This window comes from Leptodactylus fuscus, chromosome 2, assembly GCF_031893055.1.
Source record: "Leptodactylus fuscus isolate aLepFus1 chromosome 2, aLepFus1.hap2, whole genome shotgun sequence".
Taxonomy (NCBI): Eukaryota; Metazoa; Chordata; class Amphibia; order Anura; family Leptodactylidae; genus Leptodactylus; species Leptodactylus fuscus.
This window is the reverse complement of record NC_134266.1, coordinates 141,180,309-141,203,667: the sequence shown is the minus strand read 5'-3', so window position 1 is coordinate 141,203,667 and position 23,359 is coordinate 141,180,309. Positions and strand designations below refer to the sequence as shown.

General features: G+C 42.7%; 1 protein-coding gene across 5 annotated transcripts in view; it reads left to right on the top strand.

The window, feature by feature from the left end:
• The window catches only part of BCAS3 (BCAS3 microtubule associated cell migration factor), an 849,167-nt gene that overhangs the window by 359,287 nt on the left and 466,521 nt on the right, over positions 1 to 23,359 (top strand). For all 5 annotated transcript variants that reach the window (XM_075264762.1, XM_075264764.1, XM_075264760.1 and 2 more), the window contains exon 16: positions 5,427 to 5,577. In XM_075264762.1, the coding sequence (XP_075120863.1) occupies positions 5,427 to 5,577 (151 nt within the window). The remainder of the gene's footprint in view (positions 1 to 5,426; positions 5,578 to 23,359) is intronic.

Genomic DNA, 23,359 nt, shown 5'->3' with positions numbered 1-23,359 from the left:
GAGAATTGGATGTATTATGTGCTATCAGGTTGATAGAACACCAGGTGTGCATTAAACCCATTGTTTGTAAGGCACAATGCAAAAAACTGTTGAAGATCAGGAAGGAAAAGAAAGTGGGAGGTGGTTATACCTCTCCTATAGTGAGGATAGCACCAGGTTAAGTTGCAGAAACAACTCTTGATAGAAGAATATACTGCACTGTTTGGAAGAAAGAACAGTTTCCCCTGTGAACCACTGTATATTACAAATTAAAATGTTCTCCTGTTGCTTTAACAATAACATTGCTGGCCCATAAGCCCCTGAGCCATGTTAGTTGGAAAAGAGTTGAAAAGAGAAATGCCTGTATATTAACCTGATAATCTTTGTTTTGCCATCATTGGATCTTCTTTCAGTCTCATGCTGTCTACAACCTATTTCTTTTTCGTGTATGACCTCAATACATATAAAAAGGAAACTTCTACAAAATGTTCTTCATTTTGCATTTCTATCATCAGGCTAAGGCCCCATGTAGCAGGCTGCAGCAAAAAAGCACTGTGGGACAAACTGCAGCGGCAACGCATAATGGTTTTTCCCAGAGTGCTTTTCACTAAAGTTTCTTTTCTCTTTCTGCTTCCTATACCTATAGGGAAATTGCTGTGTTTATTTTTTCACAAAGTGTAGATGTGATTTGCTTTGCAGCAATTTTAAAACCCCGTGTCCAAACCACAGCGCTTATGCCAGGTTGGGCCCCGGCCTCAATGAGCCCCTGAATATATCAATTCACCTGGACTGCATGTGTATCAGATACATATATATATATATATATATATATATATATATATATATATATATATATATATATATATATTATAATATATATATATATATATATATATATATATATATATATATATATATATATATATATTGCTTATTTTGTGAGCAGTACTGGGGGCCTGCACAATAGTTTCATAGTAATCCATCAGTTGTTATAAAATGAAGTGAGGATTATTTACTAAGCAATTTTACACCATCACAGAAGAATTCCTGTTATTTAAATGATGCCGTTTCAGCATATGTTCTTGTTGGATTAGATTTAGAATGAAGACAGTAGAGTATGTTGCTTTTCAAGTATTAACTGTAATCCTTACTGCACACCATATGTAAAAGAAGCCTGGCAGAGGATGTGATAATGTATGTTAGCAGAAGCCATGCTCTACTGCTTATAAATGCATGGTGACACAGGTCTCTTTTAAGCTAAGGCCCCACATTGCGGAGCACAGCTAAAAAGCTCTACAGAACAAAACTGCAGTGGAAACGCATTGTGTGTTTTTTCTGTAGCGTTATTCATTGTGTTCTTGTTGCATTGTTGTCTGCAATTTTTCTTCCCTTATTAACTCTTTAAGTACTATCATGGTGTCTGTCATACACCACTACCATAGACATATCATTATGATAGTAACCATGATAGTACTTAAAGTGGACCTTTCACCACCTGGGTCACATGTGGTGAAATACATCGCTAGAAAGCCGACAGTGTGCTGAATTCAGCTTTCCTATTCTGTGCCTCCAGGTGAAGAGCTATTGGTGCCAGTACCATAGCTCTTCACTGTCAGTCTATAGCGCTGTACTGTGAGAGGGGGTGTTCCTTACTGCCCAGTGATGACGCTGAGCGGTGAGGAACGTCCCCCCCAGTACTCGTTTATGGATGAGTACTATTAGGAGGGGAGGAGGCATTCCTCCCTGCTCTCACAGTACAGCACTCAGCACTATAGACGCTGCTGTGAGGAAGGGCGTTCCTGACTGACTGTCAGAAACGCCCTTCTACCAGTGAAGAGCTACAGTTACGACACCGATAGCGCCTCACCTGGGACACAGAACGGGAAAGCTGTTGGCTGTATTACACCGTATGTGCCCCAAGAGGTGAAAGGTCCTCTTTAAGAGTTAAACATATAGGGGAAACGCAGCATTTTTTTTCTGCTTTGTTTCTGCAATGTGGGGCCTTAGCCTTATGGTTATATCTCTGGTTATTTTTGGTGTACCTCCTCAATTCATTAAGTTGACACACTCATTTCTATTAAATTGTACGAAACACTCTTCCTTTATGACTTATACAATACCATTTTTCTTAGCAAACAAATATTGTGCTTGTAAATGGCAAACAGCTGAAATATTGAGAGAATGATTGTTACCAGAGAACTCCAGATAAAAATTTGTGTGATGATACTTCCCCCCCATATACAAAATATTGCTGTTGATGGATCCTGACAGGTCATTATGATTCACTCCCCATCCAAAATACATTGGCGCTGGTAGAAAATATTGGATCATGTTCTTGGGAAAAATATGATTTTGTTAGAGGCCAACATGCTACACTGTTTACATAATTCCTATAGACATAAACTGGCAAACTGTACAATTTCCTTAACATTGAAACTATAGAATTTCCTTAAGATTCCATGGAAACTATGGAAAACAACTGCATTTGACTTCTTCCATAACTTCTTACTACCTCAGGCAGTTGGAGACCTGGGTATCCTCATCGTATTCATGAAATGCTAAGAAGAGAATACCCTTTTAAAGAGGACCTTTCATGGATTTGGGCACATGCGGTGTTATATACCGCTGGAAAGCCGACCGTGCACTGAATTCAGCGTACTGTCGACTTTCCCCATCTGTGCCCCGGGTGAAGAGCTATCGGTGCTGGTACCGTAGCTCTTCACAGTCAGAAGGGCGTTTCTGACACTCTGTCAGGAACTTCCTTCTGCACCGCAGTGCCTATAGCGCTGTGCTGTGTGAGCGTGGAGGAACGCCCCCCCCCCCCCTCCCTTTGCTCACAGTACTTGTCCATAGACGAGTATTATCAGTCGGGAAGGGGGCGATCCTCCCCGCTCACACTGTACAGCGCTATAGGCACTGCTGTACAGAAGGACGTTCCTGACAGAGTGTCAGAAACGCCCCTCTGACTGTGAAGAGCTATGGTACTGGCACGATAGCTCTTCACTGGCAGCACAGAATGTGAAATCCGACAGTGCGCTGAATTCAGCGGTTTTTCACTGACTTTCCAGCGGTTTTATAGGGGGTCCTAAAGATGACTATATGATGATATTTCTCATGTAAATCCTAGCAGTATCTCTGTTACTACTACTACTCGAAGTAAACAGGGACATTATACATTTCTAAGGATACTTTAGATCAGTCTGCTCAGGTCCTCCTGCTCTATAACATGCTGCATGCAGATTGGATTACATTTTCTATATAACCTTTTCGCTTTAAGAAAAAGTACTCTATCTGTAATACATAATGCCTGAATACAATGGAATTTTAAGCAATTGGGTCTTTTTCTTGCGGCTTTCTCTTGAATGGTGGTGTAGAATTCTCCCGTCATTCTGTGCACCTGGCAAGACAACGTGAATTATCTGCTGCACTTGTAACCCTTTTTTCTTCAAGCATAAAAACTCCTTTTTTACCTGAAATAAACTTTCTGTGGGCTAGCAAATTTCCTGTGATTTCCTGTAGTACATTGTAATAACAGTGTAACCATCGCAATTACCTGCAATCATCCTCTGGTTATACGAGTAATTGCAGAATTGTTGTAATTTGAAAAGAATTTCTGTCCGCCGTCGTCCTCTGTCATGTGCGGCGCTCACTATTTACTTTGCTTCTGTGTCTTGTGGGACAAATGAATCCTTTAGCAACGCTGCAGATAATCTCTGTGAAAACCATTAAACGTTCACCTGGGCCTAAATCATTAACAAATAAGTGTAATGTCAACATGCCATAATTATTACAATGGTTAAAGTTTTACTTGGGAATTCAGACACTTTATGTGTGTTTTCTTAGGAGTTACACACACTTATTTGTAGTAATGTGGACTAACAGGCGGCTATTTACACAGTAATTACATTGCTACAACATTTTTCATGTACATTTGTCTTCCTTCGACATGGACTCTGCTGTATCTCAGTCTCTGAGCATCATTTGCTTTTTTTATACAATTTTTACCTGCTGTTTATAAATTATCACTTTTTACCGAAAATCTACAATCTTACGTTTTTCTTTAGAAGAAGCACTGAAGCATTTATTTCTGGAAGCCTCAAATTCATTAAGAGATCTTTCCTGCCTTCTTCCTTTGGCTGTTTTCTTTCCATTTCAAGTACCATTATGGTATTTCAGGCAGCTTCCTGTGAGAAATCCATTTCTATGCTGTTATTCTTCCTTGTAAAAAGGTGGCTGCGCTGGGGGTGTAGCTGTTTTGAAATTTTAAGAACCCTCTTGAAGCCAGGATTGTGCGGATCAGGCCTGGGATTTCTGTAATATGCACTGAAGAATGCACCAGTTATTTAGGAACTTAATTCCCAATATGGTTCCTCTTTGATTAAGGACAAAAGCCAACATCTCATGGCATTATTGGAAACCCGAAAACTAGTTAATGATCTAAGCTCTTTAACTCACTGTTTCTTGACTATTTAAAGGACTTTGATTTTATTACAAACAGATTCATTCAGGTCTTTCTTTTTCACATTTTCCCCCATTTCTTTCTTCTCCATGCTTTTCCTTCCCTCCAGCCTGTGTAATTTGTAGCTCATTTCCTCTTCTGTCTGGGGGCTGAAAGGTTGTGAGTGGCTAACAATAGCTAGAGCAAGAGTTCTTGAGATGAGCAGCATCCATGTTTAGTGCTCAAAAGGTTAAACGCTGTTAGACTGTTTGGAAAACAGATTTTATTCATGGCATTTAAATCATGAAATAATCCCCTCTAATAAAAACCATCAATCTCCGCTTGTTGGTAATGCTGTTTTCTTTCTAATGAAAGCTTCGCTCAAAATACAGCTCTCCTCTGCCCTGCATTCTCTTCTTGTCATTTCTATAGAAGCACTTGTCACTATTGTTTTATTACTTGTTGAACTTTCTGTTAGTGACCTGGTTTGCCAACAGTCCTAAATATCCAGGTGTGAATTCAGATGGTACATATTCAGTAATATTTTAGTAGTTACAATAAATCATTACCCAGAATTTCTTCTAATGAGCTACATATATGGTAACAGGTAAACATGTACTGTGAGCCCATACATGCTGCCGCCATTGGTAAGAACTTATGATTTATTACTTGTTATTTGTTAAGAGCCATAAAGCAGCCCCAGACTGTAACTTTGTATAGCCTATCACTTCATGGCTTGGTTCCTGTACATCTTCGCTTTTCAATAATACCACTCACACTTGGTTGTGGACTATCTACAAGGGATGAAATCTCATGAACTGACATGTATCCTATTACAGTACCACACTGGAATTCAGCTAGCTCTGTAGAATGGCTGAGTCTTTCACAAATGTGTGTACATGGCAAGCTGCATGGCAATGGGACTGAATGAAACACCTGAATTCTATTGTTTCAATTTCTTTTACATTATCTTGCATCAAACATCACTTTGTTCTGTTCTTATTGACAGGCAAACTTAACAGTCAAGAAAACTACAATAATTTTACTAACAACAACCCGGGAAACCCACGACTGTCACCTCTTCCCAGTTTGACCGTGGTGCTACCACTTGTTCAAATAAAGCAGCCAATGACATTGGGAACGATTACAAAACGCACAGGGTAAGCATTGTTTCTTATTGCTCCTGTATATTATAATATTGAAAACTGAATTGTTTTAATACCTATAACTATTTTCTTTTCAAGTACATTAAAGAAATAATACGGTAAAAAAAAATAGTCTCCTCTCCATCTTTGAAATTGAGCTGGTATGTAATGTAATGTTATTAAATGAGTGTTTTATTGCTCCTCCAGAACAGTGACCTACTCTCTGCTCCTCTGATGCACAGAGTTTTGACCTCCAAAATTTACAGACCCAACCCACATTTTACTCACCTACACAATGTCCCCATCCTGTTGCTTCTCCCAATTATAAAATATACATTATAAAAATCCCCTGGAAATGAATAATAATTCCTGCGTGCATATTTAAATTAATTTCTGCCCCTGTATGCCCCATTAAATTAATAGGGCCCCTGTAATTAATAATATTCCCTAATTAATAATGCACCTGAGTGCTACATTGAATTAATACTGCCCAACTCCCCAGACATTATTATACCCCTTTATATTCACTATGCTCCTCATGCTTACATAAATTTTGCCCCCAAAGTTTATATTAAAGTAGTTATCTGCGATTTTTTGTTTTCTTTATGGGTTATCCTTTGGATGTTTTGGCACTCTTTAGTATACAGCGCATGGAGACAAAAACAAAAACAGCGGCATTACTGCATTATAGTTCCTGTTGATGTCAGTGGGAGCTGTAATGCAGCAATGCCGCTGTGCAGTCCGTTCAATGATGGCTTTTAATGAACCCTAAAAAAATCCCATACAACCATTCTGATGTTGCCCCTTTATATTACTGCCCCATACTTCAATCTTACCCTCAGTTCTACTGTGATGTAAATAATGTCCTTCCAAAGTGTAAAAATTATACTCCCTTCACCTCAGATCCACCTCAGATCCTCTGATACACTTAGTCAGACTGGAGCTGCGCCTGTTCTTCATCCTCCTTCTTACTTGTGGGCTGTAAGTTTCCTCAGGTCTGCAACCTACAAGGCGCCATAGCCACATGATTAGAGATGAGCGAACACTAAAATGTTCGAGGTTCGAAATTCGATTCGAACAGCCGCTCACTGTTCGAGTGTTCGAATGGGTTTCGAACCCCATTATAGTCTATGGGGAACATAAACTCGTTAAGGGGGAAACCCAAATTCGTGTCTGGAGGGTCACCAAGTCCACTATGACACCCCAGGAAATGATACCAACACCCTGGAATGACACTGGGACAGCAGGGGAAGCATGTCTGGGGGCATAAAAGTCACTTTATTTCATGGAAATCCCTGTCAGTTTGCGATTTTCGCAAGCTAACTTTTCCCCATAGAAATGCATTGGCCAGTGCTGATTGGCCAGAGTACGGAACTCGACCAATCAGCGCTGGCTCTGCTGGAGGAGGCGGAGTCTAAGATAGCTCCACACCAGTCTCCATTCAGGTCCGACCTTAGACTCCGCCTCCTCCGGCAGAGCCAGCGCTGATTGGCCGAAGGCTGGCCAATGCATTCCTATGCGAATGCAGACTTAGCAGTGCTGAGTCAGTTTTGCTCAACTACACATCTGATGCACACTCGGCACTGCTACATCAGATGTAGCAATCTGATGTAGCAGAGCCGAGGGTGCACTAGAACCCCTGTGCAAACTCAGTTCACGCTAATAGAATGCATTGGCCAGCGCTGATTGGCCAATGCATTCTATTAGCCCGATGAAGTAGAGCTGAATGTGTGTGCTAAGCACACACATTCAGCACTGCTTCATCAAGCCAATACAATGCATTAGCCAGTGCTGATTGGCCAGAGTACGGAATTCGGCCAATCAGCGCTGGCCAATGCATTCTATTAGCCCGATGAAGTAGAGCTGAATGTGTGTGCTAAGCACACACATTCAGCACTGCTTCATCAAGCCAATACAATGCATTAGCCAGTGCTGATTGGCCAGAGTACGGAATTCGGCCAATCAGCGCTGGCTCTGCTGGAGGAGGCGGAGTCTAAGGTCGCTCCACACCAGTCTCCATTCAGGTCCGACCTTAGACTCCGCCTCCTCCGGCAGAGCCAGCGCTGATTGGCCGAAGGCTGGCCAATGCATTCCTATGCGAATGCAGACTTAGCAGTGCTGAGTCAGTTTTGCTCAACTACACATCTGATGCACACTCGGCACTGCTACATCAGATGTAGCAATCTGATGTAGCAGAGCCGAGGGTGCACTAGAACCCCTGTGCAAACTCAGTTCACGCTAATAGAATGCATTGGCCAGCGCTGATTGGCCAATGCATTCTATTAGCCCGATGAAGTAGAGCTGAATGTGTGTGCTAAGCACACACATTCAGCACTGCTTCATCAAGCCAATACAATGCATTAGCCAGTGCTGATTGGCCAGAGTACGGAATTCGGCCAATCAGCGCTGGCCAATGCATTCTATTAGCCCGATGAAGTAGAGCTGAATGTGTGTGCTAAGCACACACATTCAGCTCTACTTCATCGGGCTAATAGAATGCATTGGCCAGCGCTGATTGGCCAGAGTACGGAACTCGACCAATCAGCGCTGGCTCTGCTGGAGGAGGCGGAGTCTAAGGTCGGACCTGAATGGAGACTGGTGTGGAGCGATCTTAGACTCCGCCTCCTCCAGCAGAGCCAGCGCTGATTGGCCGAATTCCGTACTCTGGCCAATCAGCACTGGCTAATGCATTGTATTGGCGTGATGAAGCAGTGCTGAATGTGTGTGCTTAGCACACACATTCAGCTCTACTTCATCGGGCTAATAGAATGCATTGGCCAGCGCTGATTGGCCGAATTCCGTACTCTGGCCAATCAGTGCTGGCCAATGCATTCTATTAGCTTGATGAAGCAGAGTGTGCACAAGGGTTCAAGCGCACCCTCGGCTCTGATGTAGGAGAGCCGAGGGTGCACTTGAACCCTTGTGCACCCTCAGCTCTGCTACATCAGAGCCGAGGGTGCGCTTGAACCCTTGTGCACACTCTGCTTCATCAAGCTAATAGAATGCATTGGCCAGCGCTGATTGGCCAATGTATTCTATTAGCCTGATGAAGTAGAGCTGAATGTGTGTGCTAAGCACACACATTCAGCTCTACTTCATCGGGCTAATAGAATGCATTGGCCAGCGCTGATTGGCCAGAGTACGGAACTCGACCAATCAGCGCTGGCTCTGCTGGAGGAGGCGGAGTCTAAGATCGCTCCACACCAGTCTCCATTCAGGTCCGACCTTAGACTCCGCCTCCTCCAGCAGAGCCAGCGCTGATTGGCCGAATTCCGTACTCTGGCCAATCAGCACTGGCTAATGCATTGTATTGGCTTGATGAAGCAGTGCTGAATGTGTGTGCTTAGCACACACATTCAGCTCTACTTCATCGGGCTAATAGAATGCATTGGCCAATCAGCGCTGGCCAATGCATTCTATTAGCGTGAACTGAGTTTGCACAGGGGTTCTAGTGCACCCTCGGCTCTGCTACATCAGATTGCTACATCTGATGTAGCAGTGCCGAGTGTGCATCAGATGTGTAGTTGAGCAAAACTGACTCAGCACTGCTAAGTCTCTGCATTCGCATAGGAATGCATTGGCCAGCCTTCGGCCAATCAGCGCTGGCTCTGCCGGAGGAGGCGGAGTCTAAGGTCGGACCTGAATGGAGACTGGTGTGGAGCGATCTTAGACTCCGCCTCCTCCAGCAGAGCCAGCGCTGATTGGTCGAGTTCCGTACTCTGGCCAATCAGCGCTGGCCAATGCATTCTATTAGCCCGATGAAGTAGAGCTGAATGTGTGTGCTTAGCACACACATTCAGCTCTACTTCATCAGGCTAATAGAATACATTGGCCAATCAGCGCTGGCCAATGCATTCTATTAGCTTGATGAAGCAGAGTGTGCACAAGGGTTCAAGCGCACCCTCGGCTCTGATGTAGCAGAGCTGAGGGTGCACAAGGGTTCAAGTGCACCCTCGGCTCTCCTACATCAGAGCCGAGGGTGCGCTTGAACCCTTGTGCAGCCTCGGCTCTGCTACATCAGAGCCGAGGGTGCGCTTGAACCCTTGTGCACACTCTGCTTCATCAAGCTAATAGAATGCATTGGCCAGCACTGATTGGCCAGAGTACGGAATTCGGCCAATCAGCGCTGGCCAATGCATCCCTATGGGAAAAAGTTTATCTCACAAAAATCACAATTACACACCCGATAGAGCCCCAAAAAGTTATTTTTAATAACATTCCCCCCTAAATAAAGGTTATCCCTAGCTATCCCTGCCTGTACAGCTATCCCTGTCTCATAGTCACAAAGTTCACATTCTCATATGACCCGGATTTGAAATCCACTATTCGTCTAAAATGGAGGTCACCTGATTTCGGCAGCCAATGACTTTTTCCAATTTTTTTCAATGCCCCCAGTGTCGTAGTTCCTGTCCCACCTCCCCTGCGCTGTTATTGGTGCAAAAAAGGCGCCAGGGAAGGTGGGAGGGGAATCGAATTTTGGCGCACTTTACCACGTGGTGTTCGATTCGATTCGAACATGGCGAACACCCTGATATCCGATCGAACATGTGTTCGATAGAACACTGTTCGCTCATCTCTACACATGATGTCTAAAGGAGGTGCAATAAAATGCCATCATAGCACCTGCCCGCACTGGGGTGCAGATGTCTTAGCAGTGGTCAGCACACTCAGTAGGCCACAGGTCTGAAGAGCTTCCTACTCTGCCATGTAAAACACCCGAATTGGTGTTGTTGTTGAAATAGTCGCGGCCCCTGTACCCGGCTAACTATGGCACTGAATTATCTTTTTAACTCTTAGACATTTATATAGCTAGATGAAAAATTCTGGTTTAGAAGGTTTAAATTGTAAATCAAAGCAATGTGAATATTTAACACTGTTTCCAGTATTCCCGAGTGTTTCATGCACAACACATGGATATATTGCTGCAGTAATTGAAAGAATGTGTCCATTCACACTTATAGCTGCAAAAGAGGTTTACTGAACATTGAATAATGGAACTAATTCAGATGATCTGTATTAATAACTGCAGAAAAGAGAATATTGCATTTATAATCCACCACTGAGTTTTCTGAATATTTCATAAACTACATGTTTCACTTGTTTTATCTTTTTCACATTTGACACTTCATTTACAAGAGCGACACAGATTTGACCTGTTGCTGAGCCCCTTTAGCAACATTTCTGTTTCACTGCAACCCAAGCCAGCTATCTTCTGTGCACTGTTCAATGTGTGCACATAGCTAACTATTCACTAGAGGAGCCAGTCGCCACTCAGATCTATCTCTTGAGCCTGCAGTATGACAATGGGATTAACTCGCAGAGCTGACACACTATTCATTGATATGTCTTTTCAATGGTTAAATCTTTTTGCATTTTGTTTGAGCGTACAGTTTTTGTATGATTTTTTTTTTTTTCACCACATACATCACGACAGTTGAACCTGGATGGTAGAGTTGAAAATAAATATTGTATCTTTTTATTTATGTATATTAAAGGGGTTGTGCCAATATAGACAATTATCCTGCATCCACAGGATAGTAGATAAGTGTCAGATTGCAGGAGGTCCAACCCAACAGGTAACAGTCCCCCTGAATACTCCCTGTGCTGGTGTGATCTGTGCTCCATTCACTTGTTAGAGAATGCTGGGACTGCAATCTTCGGAAGCCCCATAGGAGTGAATGGAAGAACAGTCACCCAAGTTCCCTGATGCTTTCTTCACAGGGAGAATTAATAGGGATTTTCTTTTCCATTTTCTCCTGATCGCTGGGAGTCTTAGCAGTCAGGTACCTATTTCCTATCCACATGTCTTATTCTGTTTTATATGCACTCAGATTATTTTGTTAATATTATTATGGATAAATTTCTGATATTAGTTTTATTTTACGGTTAACCATATTGCAAGTCAAATGTTAAAGAAGCACTTCACTTAAAGGGGTTGTCCAGCCTAAAATGTTATCTATTAATTAGGCCAGGGAAGATTAAAAAAAATAAAGGAAAACCATACTCTCCTTTCTCTGGTGCTCCAGCTCCTCCCAGCGTGGTCCAGTCCTGCAGCTACTGTTGCAATTTTTGTAGTACCTGCTGCACATAACAACTAAGGTCAATTAGCAGCCTCAAGAGGGGAATTGGAACATCACTACCTGTGACATCCCTGGCTCCCTTCCTGAGACCACTGAAGTCGCTGATAGGGTCGGGACATCATAGCTGGCAAGAAATTCATCAGCAAAAAGGCAGCCGACCGGACCTCCCTAGGAGTACACCAGAGCATCAGGGGCACGTGAGTATGTTTTTTATTTATTTTTTTCACCTCCCCCGGTCTAATTAGAAAATATTGTTTAGCCTAGGCAACCTCTTGAATTTTTTCTTGCCTTGCTACAAGTGGTTTAATGGAGTGCTGTGAGGAATAAACTTACATTTTGTCGTATCTGGCAGACCTACCTGACCTGGTTCTGAATTAGAGCTCTCTGTATTTTTCCATTGAATTGGAACTTTGTGAGATTCTCAATAGATTTATTTTTTTCAACTGTAATTTTTATTGAAATTTTCAAAAGTATTAACAATACAAACAAAGAGCAAGGCAAATAAATACCAATAGTAGGAGGGATAGGCGACACTGCCAAATCCCAATGCCTAAACGGGCATAAAACTTAGCAAAACAACATGAGGTGGAACAACAGACAAACAGAGACAAGGAGGGAGGGGGGGTTCCAAGATTAGAGGCCATGCAGCGCACAATGAGCGTCCCAGGGAGACCAAATGGAGTGGAAGGCGTCCAGTATGTTATTGAAGCTAGCAGTGAGAAATTCAAGGCTCCGCACATCCTTGATATGGGCCAAAAGTTCAGCACCTGAGGAGGGGCTGACTCTCCTCCAGTGTTTCACAGTAAGGGTTTTTGCAGCCGTACAGAGATGGAGAAAGAGTCTGGAAGTCTTGCTACCTAGGTGTCTAGGAGGGAGTTTCAGTAAGTACAAGAGGGGATCTAGAGGGACCCCCTGTATGAACAGGACGTCCATCAGAGCTTTCACCTCCCCCTAGAAACCCAGGACAAGAGGTCAAGACCAAAAAATGAGATATAGTGATCCTATTGTGGCATTGCAGTGCCAGCACCTTTGAGCGAGCGCCGGGTTAAGAGCATGAAGGAGAACTGGGTTGTGATACCAATGCATCAAAAATTTGTATTGTGTTTCCCTGAAGGTTATACACTGGGACGATTTCTGAGCGTGAAACCAAACAATCTGCCACTGTCCCTGGGAGATGGGGGTACCCAATGTCTCCTCCCATTTGGTCATGTATTTGTGCCGAATAGGAGAACCAGTCGCCTGAGAGGCAAGAAGTTGGTAAATAGAGGATATGAGGCGCCTCGTAGAGGTGCCAGCTCCTCAATAGATTTCTATGGAACTCAGAATAAGTCTGTCATAGGAATGCACTGAGAGTCTAAGTTCCAGTTCACCAAAATAGATAGTGAGGTCTGGCAATTCAAAGCAGGTTCTTAGAATCTCAAATTGGCGACTAAAATGTGACTACAGGTATATTATAAAATGTCAACAGTTGCTTATTTAAAGTGTAAACATGGACTTAAAAGCAAAATCAGCTTTTTGGTCAGCATTATGCTCCATTTCCCCCTCTAGATTTACACACTTTAATAGTAACATTCTAAAGATCACCCATTGTTCTGCTCTAGACTACAACTGAGCCTTGTACTGACCATGACCACATGGCCCCTAGGAAGAATATGCAAATCTGTCTCCCAAGATGTAAACAGGGAGACAGTGCCTCTGTTATGCTGCCCTCTATAGCAAGCACCCTGAACACCATGCCCGACTTCCCAGAAGCCTTTACTGCATGATGCGAGGTTATAACCAAATCAATTTCTCAGCTACGGACGGCACCGTTTCTGTCTCTTTGGACTTCATCAGCGCAGCCTAGAGAGAATTGATTTGGTTTAAGTGAGAGGCTGAGAGACCAGATTATAGGAAATAGATTTGCATAGTCTTCCCATGTTCCTTTGCAGTGGAGCAACTATGGCTGTATAAGTCTCCACACACCTGAGAAGGTGGTCTCTCCCTAAGGATAGACTTTATCCCCATAATCTGGTCTCTCAGCCTCTCACTTAAAACAAATCAATTCTCTCTAGGCTGCGCTGATGAAGTCCAAAGAGACAGAAACGTTGCCGTCCGTAGCTGAGAAATTGATTTGGTTATAACCTCGCATCATGCAGTGAAGACTTCTGGGAAGTCGGGCATGTTGTTCAGGGTGCTTGCTATAGAGGGCAGCATAACAGAGGCACTGTCTCCCTGTTTACATCTTGGGAGACAGATTTGCATATTCTTCCCATGTTCCTTTGCAGTGGAGCAACTATGGCTGTATATGTCTCCACACACCTGAGAAGGTGGTCTCTCCCTAAGGATAGACGTTATCCCCATAATCACTGCATTACTGACACCTTGTAGTTGCTTCAGGACACATATTGTCAGTAGAGATGAGCGAGTACTGTTCGGATCAGCCGATCCGAACAGCATGCTCGCATAGAAATGAATGGACGTAGCCGGCACGCGGGGGGTTAAGCGGCCGGCCGCCGTCAAAGCGGAAGTACCAGGTGCATCCATTTATTTCTATGGAGCGTGCTGTTCGGATCGGCTGATCCGAACAGTACTTGCTCATCTCTACCGGCTACATGGTTATGTGTCGGTAATGATTGATGGTTAAAATATACATAAAAAGAAATGTTGATTTTCTCTATGATTTGAACTATAAACCACTAATAATGAGAATATAAAAAGATTTACGGTCCTGGGAAGCTCTTTCTATATCTTACTATGGGCGTATACACTTACTAAAATTGTAGCGGTTTTTCCACGACTGTTATACTACATGACTATGCGTGTGCTGTTATTGACTGGAAAGGATCTCCACCTACTTAATAAATTGTTCTCCTGTTTTATTTGGCAAAAATAAAGAAAGCTAGAACAGCATTATCTAAACTATACCAAACAAACCATCATGGTGGACTTAATTTCCCATGTATTGAACATTATTGTTTATCCTCACAATATAGAGTATTACTGGACTGTCTATTAAATGAATTAATGTATTCAGACCTGCTGCTGGTGGGACAGTTTATAGTAGACAGGAATCTCCCCTCATTTCTACACTCCTCTATTACCACCCTGCCAAGTACAGCAAACCCTTTACTGATTACCTCGGGTTTCCAGGATGGAGAGGCAGGTTTTATGTTCACACAACGGTACAAAATTGGGATCAGAAATATTAGGCATATTTGTCAGGATAATATTTCTCACCGGATATCATGGGGTTTCCTGCGACAGAAATATCCAGATGTACAGGGGTCCCTTTTTGTATATCAGCAAGAGTGTCATTATCTCACTCAGATAAAATACTGTTTGGAGGATGAGAATGTAGCACATTAAATGGTTATTAATGCTACATACTGGACCTCGAGAGATAATATTCTCTATTATTATTATATACAGTATTTTAAGGGGACCAGATAAACGCATGCCGATCAGTAAGGGAATGGAATCATGGTGGCAGGAATTTCTGTGTTGGGCCCATTGTAGAATGGTAAAAACTCTATAAGGCCAGGAAAAATCGTGGCGTTTTACAGTACTTGCAAAGTGGATGGGATTCATGCGAATCCCTTGCCCACTTTGCGGAAAAAATCACAGTGTGGACACACTGCGATTTCCAAAACCGTTGCAGTTTTGAAAGTCACACCATGTCTATTATGTCTATGGAAACGCCGGCTGCTTTCACATAGATATAATTGTAACAGAAAGTCCGCGGAGGAAAACTCTGTGAACTTTCTGTTCAAAGCGCTGCAGGAAGAACTGCAATGCATTCACGCTGGGGTTGTTCACGCAGTGCTATAGTGTGGCGTTTCTGGCCCATGGGGGCTTAGCCTAAGGCTGAGACCCCACATTGCAGAAATGCAGCTTTTTTTATTGCAGATTTTGTTGTGGTTTTTTTGAGCCAGTGCCAGGACTGGATTGCACGGAAAGTAGAAGTATAAGTACTTCCTATATATTTCCCATTCCTTTTGTAACCATTCCTGGCTTTGGCTCAAAAGAACACAGTAAAATCTGCAACAAAAAAAAGCTGCGTTTACACAGTGTGGGGCCTCAGCTTAAGTCGCAATGTATGCTGAATTGCTATTTCAATTACTACACAGAGGTTATCTAGGTCACCTAAGAGAATTTGTGATGGTACTATCAGATACCGCAAAGTCCTGTAAATGTGGTACTATAGAGACAGATTTATCCCACTCTTTATGGCAGTGTTCTGTAAGGAAGGTACATTCATATTTTAGCAGGATATTAAATATCTCAGTTGACCACAGAGTTTTGCATTCACAATCTGGCATCCACACTTTGCCCAAATGTCAGAAGACTCTCCTATTTATACGGTCTTCGGTGGCAAAAAAAGACAATATTACATACGTGAACCTCCAATCAGCCCCCACCATTAGATTATTCCCCCAAAAAGTAGACTGGGTGTTTAGGATGTCAAATGCGATGTACAATAGAGGGACATAACAATTTCATTAACTTATTGCCAAATGCCACCAAAGAAAAGCTACACAATTAAATTGGTACATTAAAAAAACAATTAGGCTAAGGTCCCACGTTGCGGAAACATAGCTTTTTCTTGCTTTGGAAATGCAGCAGAAAAACCGCTATGTTTTACAGCACCAGTGAAGCATTTCCATAGTTTTCAGTTCAGTTTTCTAGTTGTGTTCTGCACCATGGGGCCTTAGGCTCACTTGGTACTACAGCCGTTCAATTGGGGAGCTGATTTTAACAAACCTCCTCCACTGACCACAGAGGGGATGTTAGGTGACTCCACTAGTTGGGGACTAGTTTGATGTTTGTGGTTACACATGGTCATAACGTTCTTTCCAGGTGGTATCATTCTATAACATTCAGTTCACCACTGCAAGCCATAATAATTTTATATCAAACTGCTATTGTATGGTACGTTTATGTCTTTGTAACCCTGAATTAGAATTCGCTAACCACAATTTGTCACTAGGCCATGTATAATGAAGTTAATAAAACAAACAAACAAAAAAAACATGGAAATGAATGTCTTTTCCTATGTTCATAAAACTATAAGGAGACTTTTAATATGAAAAAACAGTACAGGCTATGCCTGAGATGTTTACAAAAAAGGTCAAGTGATACAATTTCTATATTAGGTCTGTGCAGCACCAGGGCAAAAGTTATCTAAGTATTCTGAGGTCATGGATCCAAAGAAGACTTCAGTAGCTCCTTCACTCATGTGCTTGTCTCTTTTCTATGTGGCAATGTGTCAACCTTTAGCATCCTGGCTGCCCTCTCTTTTCATGAAAAATGTATTGGGAAAGTGGAAGAGGTGAAAATCTAGGGCTTGAATGAGACAAACAGAGACTGAGCCTTTGTAGAAATAATTTATTTGGATACTCGTGTCTGACCACATCAGACTTATTGAAATTCATCCAATCCATATGTCTTCTAAAACAGGCCAAGTAAACACTGGCCAAGATTGGTAACTCTATAAATACATGTGTTACAGACACACAGCAAATATAATAATCATTTTCCACACGGTCAGTAAGTAGTCTAATACTGAAGCCAAGATATAATTAGTTTTCAGTTTAGACTTGAGCCGTTTTCCCCTTAATACTGGTTCAGCCTTAGAATTGGATATGAAATATTTCCATTTCTCTCCTACATCTGTCAGGAAACTGATGTGAATAAAGGATTTTCACAAGGCATATATCCTGTTTGGATGGCTTAGACTTCCAAGTTGCTCTGAGCTCACACACTGGGAACCTGGATGACCACATGATGAGAACACTTTGCATGTGTAGGAGCAACATGTTCCTCCTCCTATTAAGATTTGGCATCTCAACTTAATCACTTTCACGTCTCGTGGCCTAACTGTAACCAAGCACGCTCTTGTGTTTGGAACAGGAAGGTCGCACGGGGATAATTTGAGATGAATAACAAACACCTTTTTATATTATGTTCAGCTAAGAGAACTTAGCCTATATTATAGAAATGTTTTGTGTATATTCATATATATATATATATATATATATATATATATATATATATATATATATATATATGGATTTATTTATGCGCTTTTCTCCATAATATTTCAGAAAAGTTTTCTCCCATTTTGTAGTTTTATTAAAAGTTAAGTAATAGCCAACATGGCCATTATTTAGAGCTCCTGGTTGACATGAAAAAGTATTCTTGTAGTATAGTCTCTTAGCATCTGAATCATGGTGTCATGTTCTGACAATCTTTTTTTAATGGATCCTAATTGGTTCCATTTTGTCAAGTTCTGGTATGTCAACACTAACTTTATCCCAGTCCACTTACAGTAGACAGGTACGTAAGAGAATGCTCTGCATGCATAGCTGAAGTAAGCTGGTGAAGTTGGTGTCCCCACATAGTGCGTGCAACATGGAGCACTATTTTTGACATTGGAATGATAATAGATCATGCAATAGATCAGGAATAATGCTATGGCTTCTGTTATAAGGGAAAAAGGGGCTGCAGTTGCAACCATGACATTACTGGAGGTACTGACTTGCAGTGTGCATTGTGGAGATGCCTAATCATCCATCCTACATGTTACAAGCAGGGGTGTAACTACTGAGGTAGCAGCAGTAGTGGCTGCCTCAGGGCCTGGGACAATAGGGGGCTAGGTGGCAGCCGCTACTGCTGCATATTTTTTTTTTTTTTATAGTCCGTTACCTGCTGGAGTTTCTCCAGCAGGTAACAGGCCCTAGTTACTTAGCAATCCTGGCTTCTGCTCACAGCCGCCAGTGCCTCTTCTTCTGCAGAGGCTGTGAGCAGGAGCGGAGGATTGGTAAGTGAGGCGCAGGCCCACAAACCCCACAGACATTATCATTATACTCGGGGAGGTCTTCAGACCCTCCCCTGTGTATATTGATCGGAGGCCCAGGGGAGGTGAGGGAACATAAAAAACACTGTTACTGGGGCCACACGGTGGCTCAGTGGTTAGCACTGCAGCCTTGCAGCACTGGAGTCCTGGTGTTCAAATCCCACCAAGGGCAAAAAAAACATCTGCAAGGAGTTTGTATGTTCTCCCCGTGTTTGCGTGGATTTCCATCCCATACCTCAAAGACATACTGATAGGGAAAAATGTACATTGTGAGCTCTATGTGGGGCTCACAATCTACATTTAAAAAAAAAACAACAAAACACTGTTACTTACCTCTTCTGGCTTCGGGAGGCTTTCGGGCCTAATTGTGCCATAGTGGCCCCTGCATACAGTATTATGCCCTATAGTGGCCCCTGCACACAGTATTATGCCCCATAGTTCCCCCTGCACACAGTATGATGCCCCATAGTGACTATGGGGAATAATACTGTGTGCATGGGCCACCGATCTAGTTAAATCATATCTTGCAACTTAACAATACAAGCCAATACAGGCCTATGGTTTACAAGATACCGACACCATAGGCGGATTTTTGCTTCTCAGCACAGCCGGCGCGACATCGTGCCTACTGCGCTGAGACACAGATGTCCTGAGCATGGACAGGAAGGAATCGGCAGCTCCATTCATCAGGATTGAAGGTTAGTGAGTTGAACTTTGTATTTTTTTTTTAGCACAGTTGTGGGTATATTAATAGTATAAGGGGTCGTCAGGAGGGGGAAATATAACTATAAAGAGAGGATTCATTAGGTGGCATTAAGACAATGGGAGTGTCATTTATATAAGGGGCATTATGAACATAAAGGGTGATCATTTATATAAGGGGTCATTAGGGGTGCAATATTTATGTCAAGGGGAAGCGGAATAATATGAGAGTCAATTAATTTAATTAAAGTGGCACTTGGGCTTTATTAAGACTACGGCTCCACATAGCGGGCCGCAGCAAAAAATATGCTGCAGAAAAAACCACAGCAGTAACATTGTGGTTTTTCCTGCAGAGCTTTTACAGAAGGTCCACAGAGGTTTCCCCTATGGACTTTTTATTTTCAATGCACCTATATTGAAACCACTAGCATTTCCATAGGTATAATTGACATGATGCCATGTCCAAAATCGCAATGGTTTTGGAAATCACAGTGTGTCTGCTGCACGTATTTGTCTGCAATGTGTGGATGGGATTTTTCTAGAATGCTGCAGTTTTTTCTGTGGTGTTTTCGCCATGTGGGGCCCCCATCCCTACTTTGCAGTAAAATATGTGCAGCGGATACACTGCGATTTCCAACACAGTTGCGGTTTTGGAAATTGTAACATGTCAATAATACCTACAGTGGTTTCCCTATAGATATAATTGAAGTAGAAAATCCACAGAGGAAACCTCTGCGAACTTTCTGTGCAAATGGCTGCAAGAAGAAACGCGATACATTACTGCCGCAAATTTTCCCGCAGCTGTTTTTTGCTGCAGGATGAGATGTGGGGCCTTAGCCTTAAAGAGAACCTTTCATCAGATTGGGCACAGGCAGTTTTATATACTGCTGGAAAGCTGACAGTGCGCTGAATTCAGCACACTGTCGGCTTTCCCGATCTGTGCCCCGATACGGGGACCGATAGCGCTTTACAGTCAGAAGGGCGTTTCTGACAGTTAGCTAGGGACGCCCTTCTGCCCAGCAGCGCCTATCGCATTGTGCTGTGGAGCGGGGAGGAACTCCCCCCTCCCTCTCCTGATAACACTCGTCTATGGACGAGCTGTGTGAGCAGAGGGAGGGGGTGTTCCTCCCCGCTCCACAGCACAGCGCGATAGGCACTGCTGGTCAGAAGGGCGTCCCTGGCTAACTGTCAGAAACGCCCTTCTGACTGTAAAGCGCTACAGTAACGGGACCGATAGCGCTTTACCCGGGACACAGATCGGGAAAGCCGACAGTGTGCTGAATTCAGCGCACTGTCAGCTTTCCAGCAGTATATAGAACTGTCTGTGCCCAATCTGATGAAAGGTCCTCTTTAAAGAGTTTTCTAGCTCATTTTTATTGATGATCTATCCTCAGAATAACACATCAATAAGAGATAAGTGATCCCTATTGATCAGCTGTAAGAAGGGGCCATGATGCCTGTATCCCACACAGTGGCTCAGTGGTTAGTACTACAGCCTTGCCGCGCTGGAGTACTGAGTTCCAATCCTGCCAGGAACAACATCTGCAAGGATGTTTGCATGGATTTTCAGCCATTATACAAAGACATATTGATAGAAAAAAAAAAGTACAATGTGATCCCTATATGGGCCTCACAATCTACATAAAAAAAAAAAAAAAAATTAGTCAGAGACGTCACCTTTAAGTCACTAAATGTTACTGCACTGTATTTACCTAAATCGCCTGCAGAGACTTCTGTATAGCCTCTATATGCCACTATACGCTCACCATATACTGATAGTATCGGTATTCGAACAAGTTGGGTGCCCTCTTGGACATATTCGCCCTCCCTGTGCTGAACCCCTAGCTATGCCTCTGCTCCTGCTACAAATTGTACAAATTGGCCTGTAACATTACAGGGAGCCATGCTGTCTCCAAACAGGTCATCTGTGTTGGTCTCTACTGCCAGACCCTCACAGATCTATTATCAATGATAACCTATTCTGATATCCATCAATATCAGGAAGTGGCTAACCCCTTTAAAGAATGTTAAATCTGTGTGTCAGTAGTATTACATGTTCTGTACAGGAATATTACCTTACGTCTGTACAGAAACTTATATCTAGGTAGATTTTTATGCTGTAGTATTTTACTAACCCTTAGATGGTAATAGGCCTGGATCACGTCAGTATCACTGAGCTGATGAGTTGTTGATGGAATGAATTAGTCATCACTGGACAAACGCTCCTCAGTACAGAATTACAACTTGAACCTTTGTGAATCGTCAATCTGGAAAACTCTCTAATCTGGCAGGATTCTTAAAAACTGTATGCTCCTCAGCCAGTTCCAGCAGTTGCTGGAACTCTCTAATCCTGGCGGTTCCCATGAGGTTCAGCAACACTGTTAATTGGATGACTCCACAGTCTGGAAACCCCTTTATTTTGGAATAAAATGATATTTCAGTAGCAGCCAGTTTGCAATGATAACATATTATTATTCATCTCCTTGTCTATAAACAGTCTTTTTCTGTCCTTTCATTTAAAGAACTGGCTATGGATATAACATTTGTGAATTTTGTATTATTTATTTTTTCTTATTTCTGATACATTTCAGTACTGGGAGTGACCTTTCCAAATACTCTAATACATACACTCACCGGCCACTTTATTAGGTACACCTGTCCAACTGCTCGTTAACACTTAATTTCTAATCAGCCAATCACATGGCAGCAACTCAGTGCATTTAGGCATGTAGACATGGTCAAGACAATCTCCTGCAGTTCAAACCGAGCATCAGTATGGGGAAGAAAGGTGATTTGAGTGCCTTTGAACGTGGCATGGTTGTTGGTGCCAGAAGGGCTGGTCTGAGTATTTCAGAAACTGCTGATCTACTGGGATTTTCACGCACAACCATCTCTAGGGTTTACAGAGAATGGTCCGAAAAAGAAAAAACATCCAGTGAGCGGCAGTTCTGTGGGCGGAAATGCGTTGTTGATGCCAGAGGTCAGAGGAGAATGGCCAGACTGGTTTGAGCTGATAGAAAGGCAACAGTGACTCAAATAGCCACCCGTTACAACCAAGGTAGCCAGAAGAGCATCTCTGAACGCACAGTACGTCGAACTTTGAGGCAGATGGGCTACAGCAGCAGAAGACCACACCGGGTGCCACTCCTTTCAGCTAAGAACAGGAAACTGAGGCTACAATTTGCACAAGCTCATCGAAATTGGACAATTGAAGATTGGAAAAACGTTGCCTGGTCTGATGAGTCTCGATTTCTGCTGCGACATTCGGATGGTAGGGTCAGAATTTGGCGTCAACAACATGAAAGCATGGATCCATCCTGCCTTGTATCAACGGTTCAGGCTGGTGGTGGTGGTGTCATGGTGTGGGGAATATTTTCTTGGCACTCTTTGGGCCCCTTGGTACCAATTGAGCATCGTTGCAACGCCAAAGCCTACCTGAGTATTGTTGCTGACCATGTCCATCCCTTTATGACCACAATGTACCCAACATCTGATGGCTACTTTCAGCAGGATAATGCGCCATGTCATAAAGCTGGAATCATCTCAGACTGGTTTCTTGAACATGACAATGAGTTCACTGTACTCCAATGGCCTCCACAGTCACCAGATCTCAATCCAATAGAGCATCTTTGGGATGTGGTGGAACGGGAGATTCGCATCATGGATGTGCAGCCGACAAATCTGCGGCAACTGTGTGATGCCATCATGTCAATATGGACCAAAATCTCTGAGGAATGCTTCCAGCACCTTGTTGAATCTATGCCACGAAGAATTGAGGCAGTTCTGAAGGCAAAAGGGGGTCCAACCCGTTACTAGCATGGTGTACCTAATAAAGTGGCCAGTGAGTGTATATGTATAATAATGAAATACTACAGATTTATTAACTATCTTTAACAATATGTATATGTTACTAGTACGATGATATATATGGTATTGTAGCAGTGTGACTGCTGGAGTGGTATATGTATGCTATGCCAATAGAATTAAAAAGAAAGTATGTATTTCACCCTATGAAAGAAGGACGGGAGAAACACATCTTGGAAAGTTGGGTGTTTCATTTGAATTTGTAGACAAGTGGGCTGTTAATGAGGATCAATTAGCAGGACAGTGGAAGGGCCCTATAAGTACTATGCTAACCCTTCCCATAATGCTTCTTGTATGGGGAAGAATCAGGGTG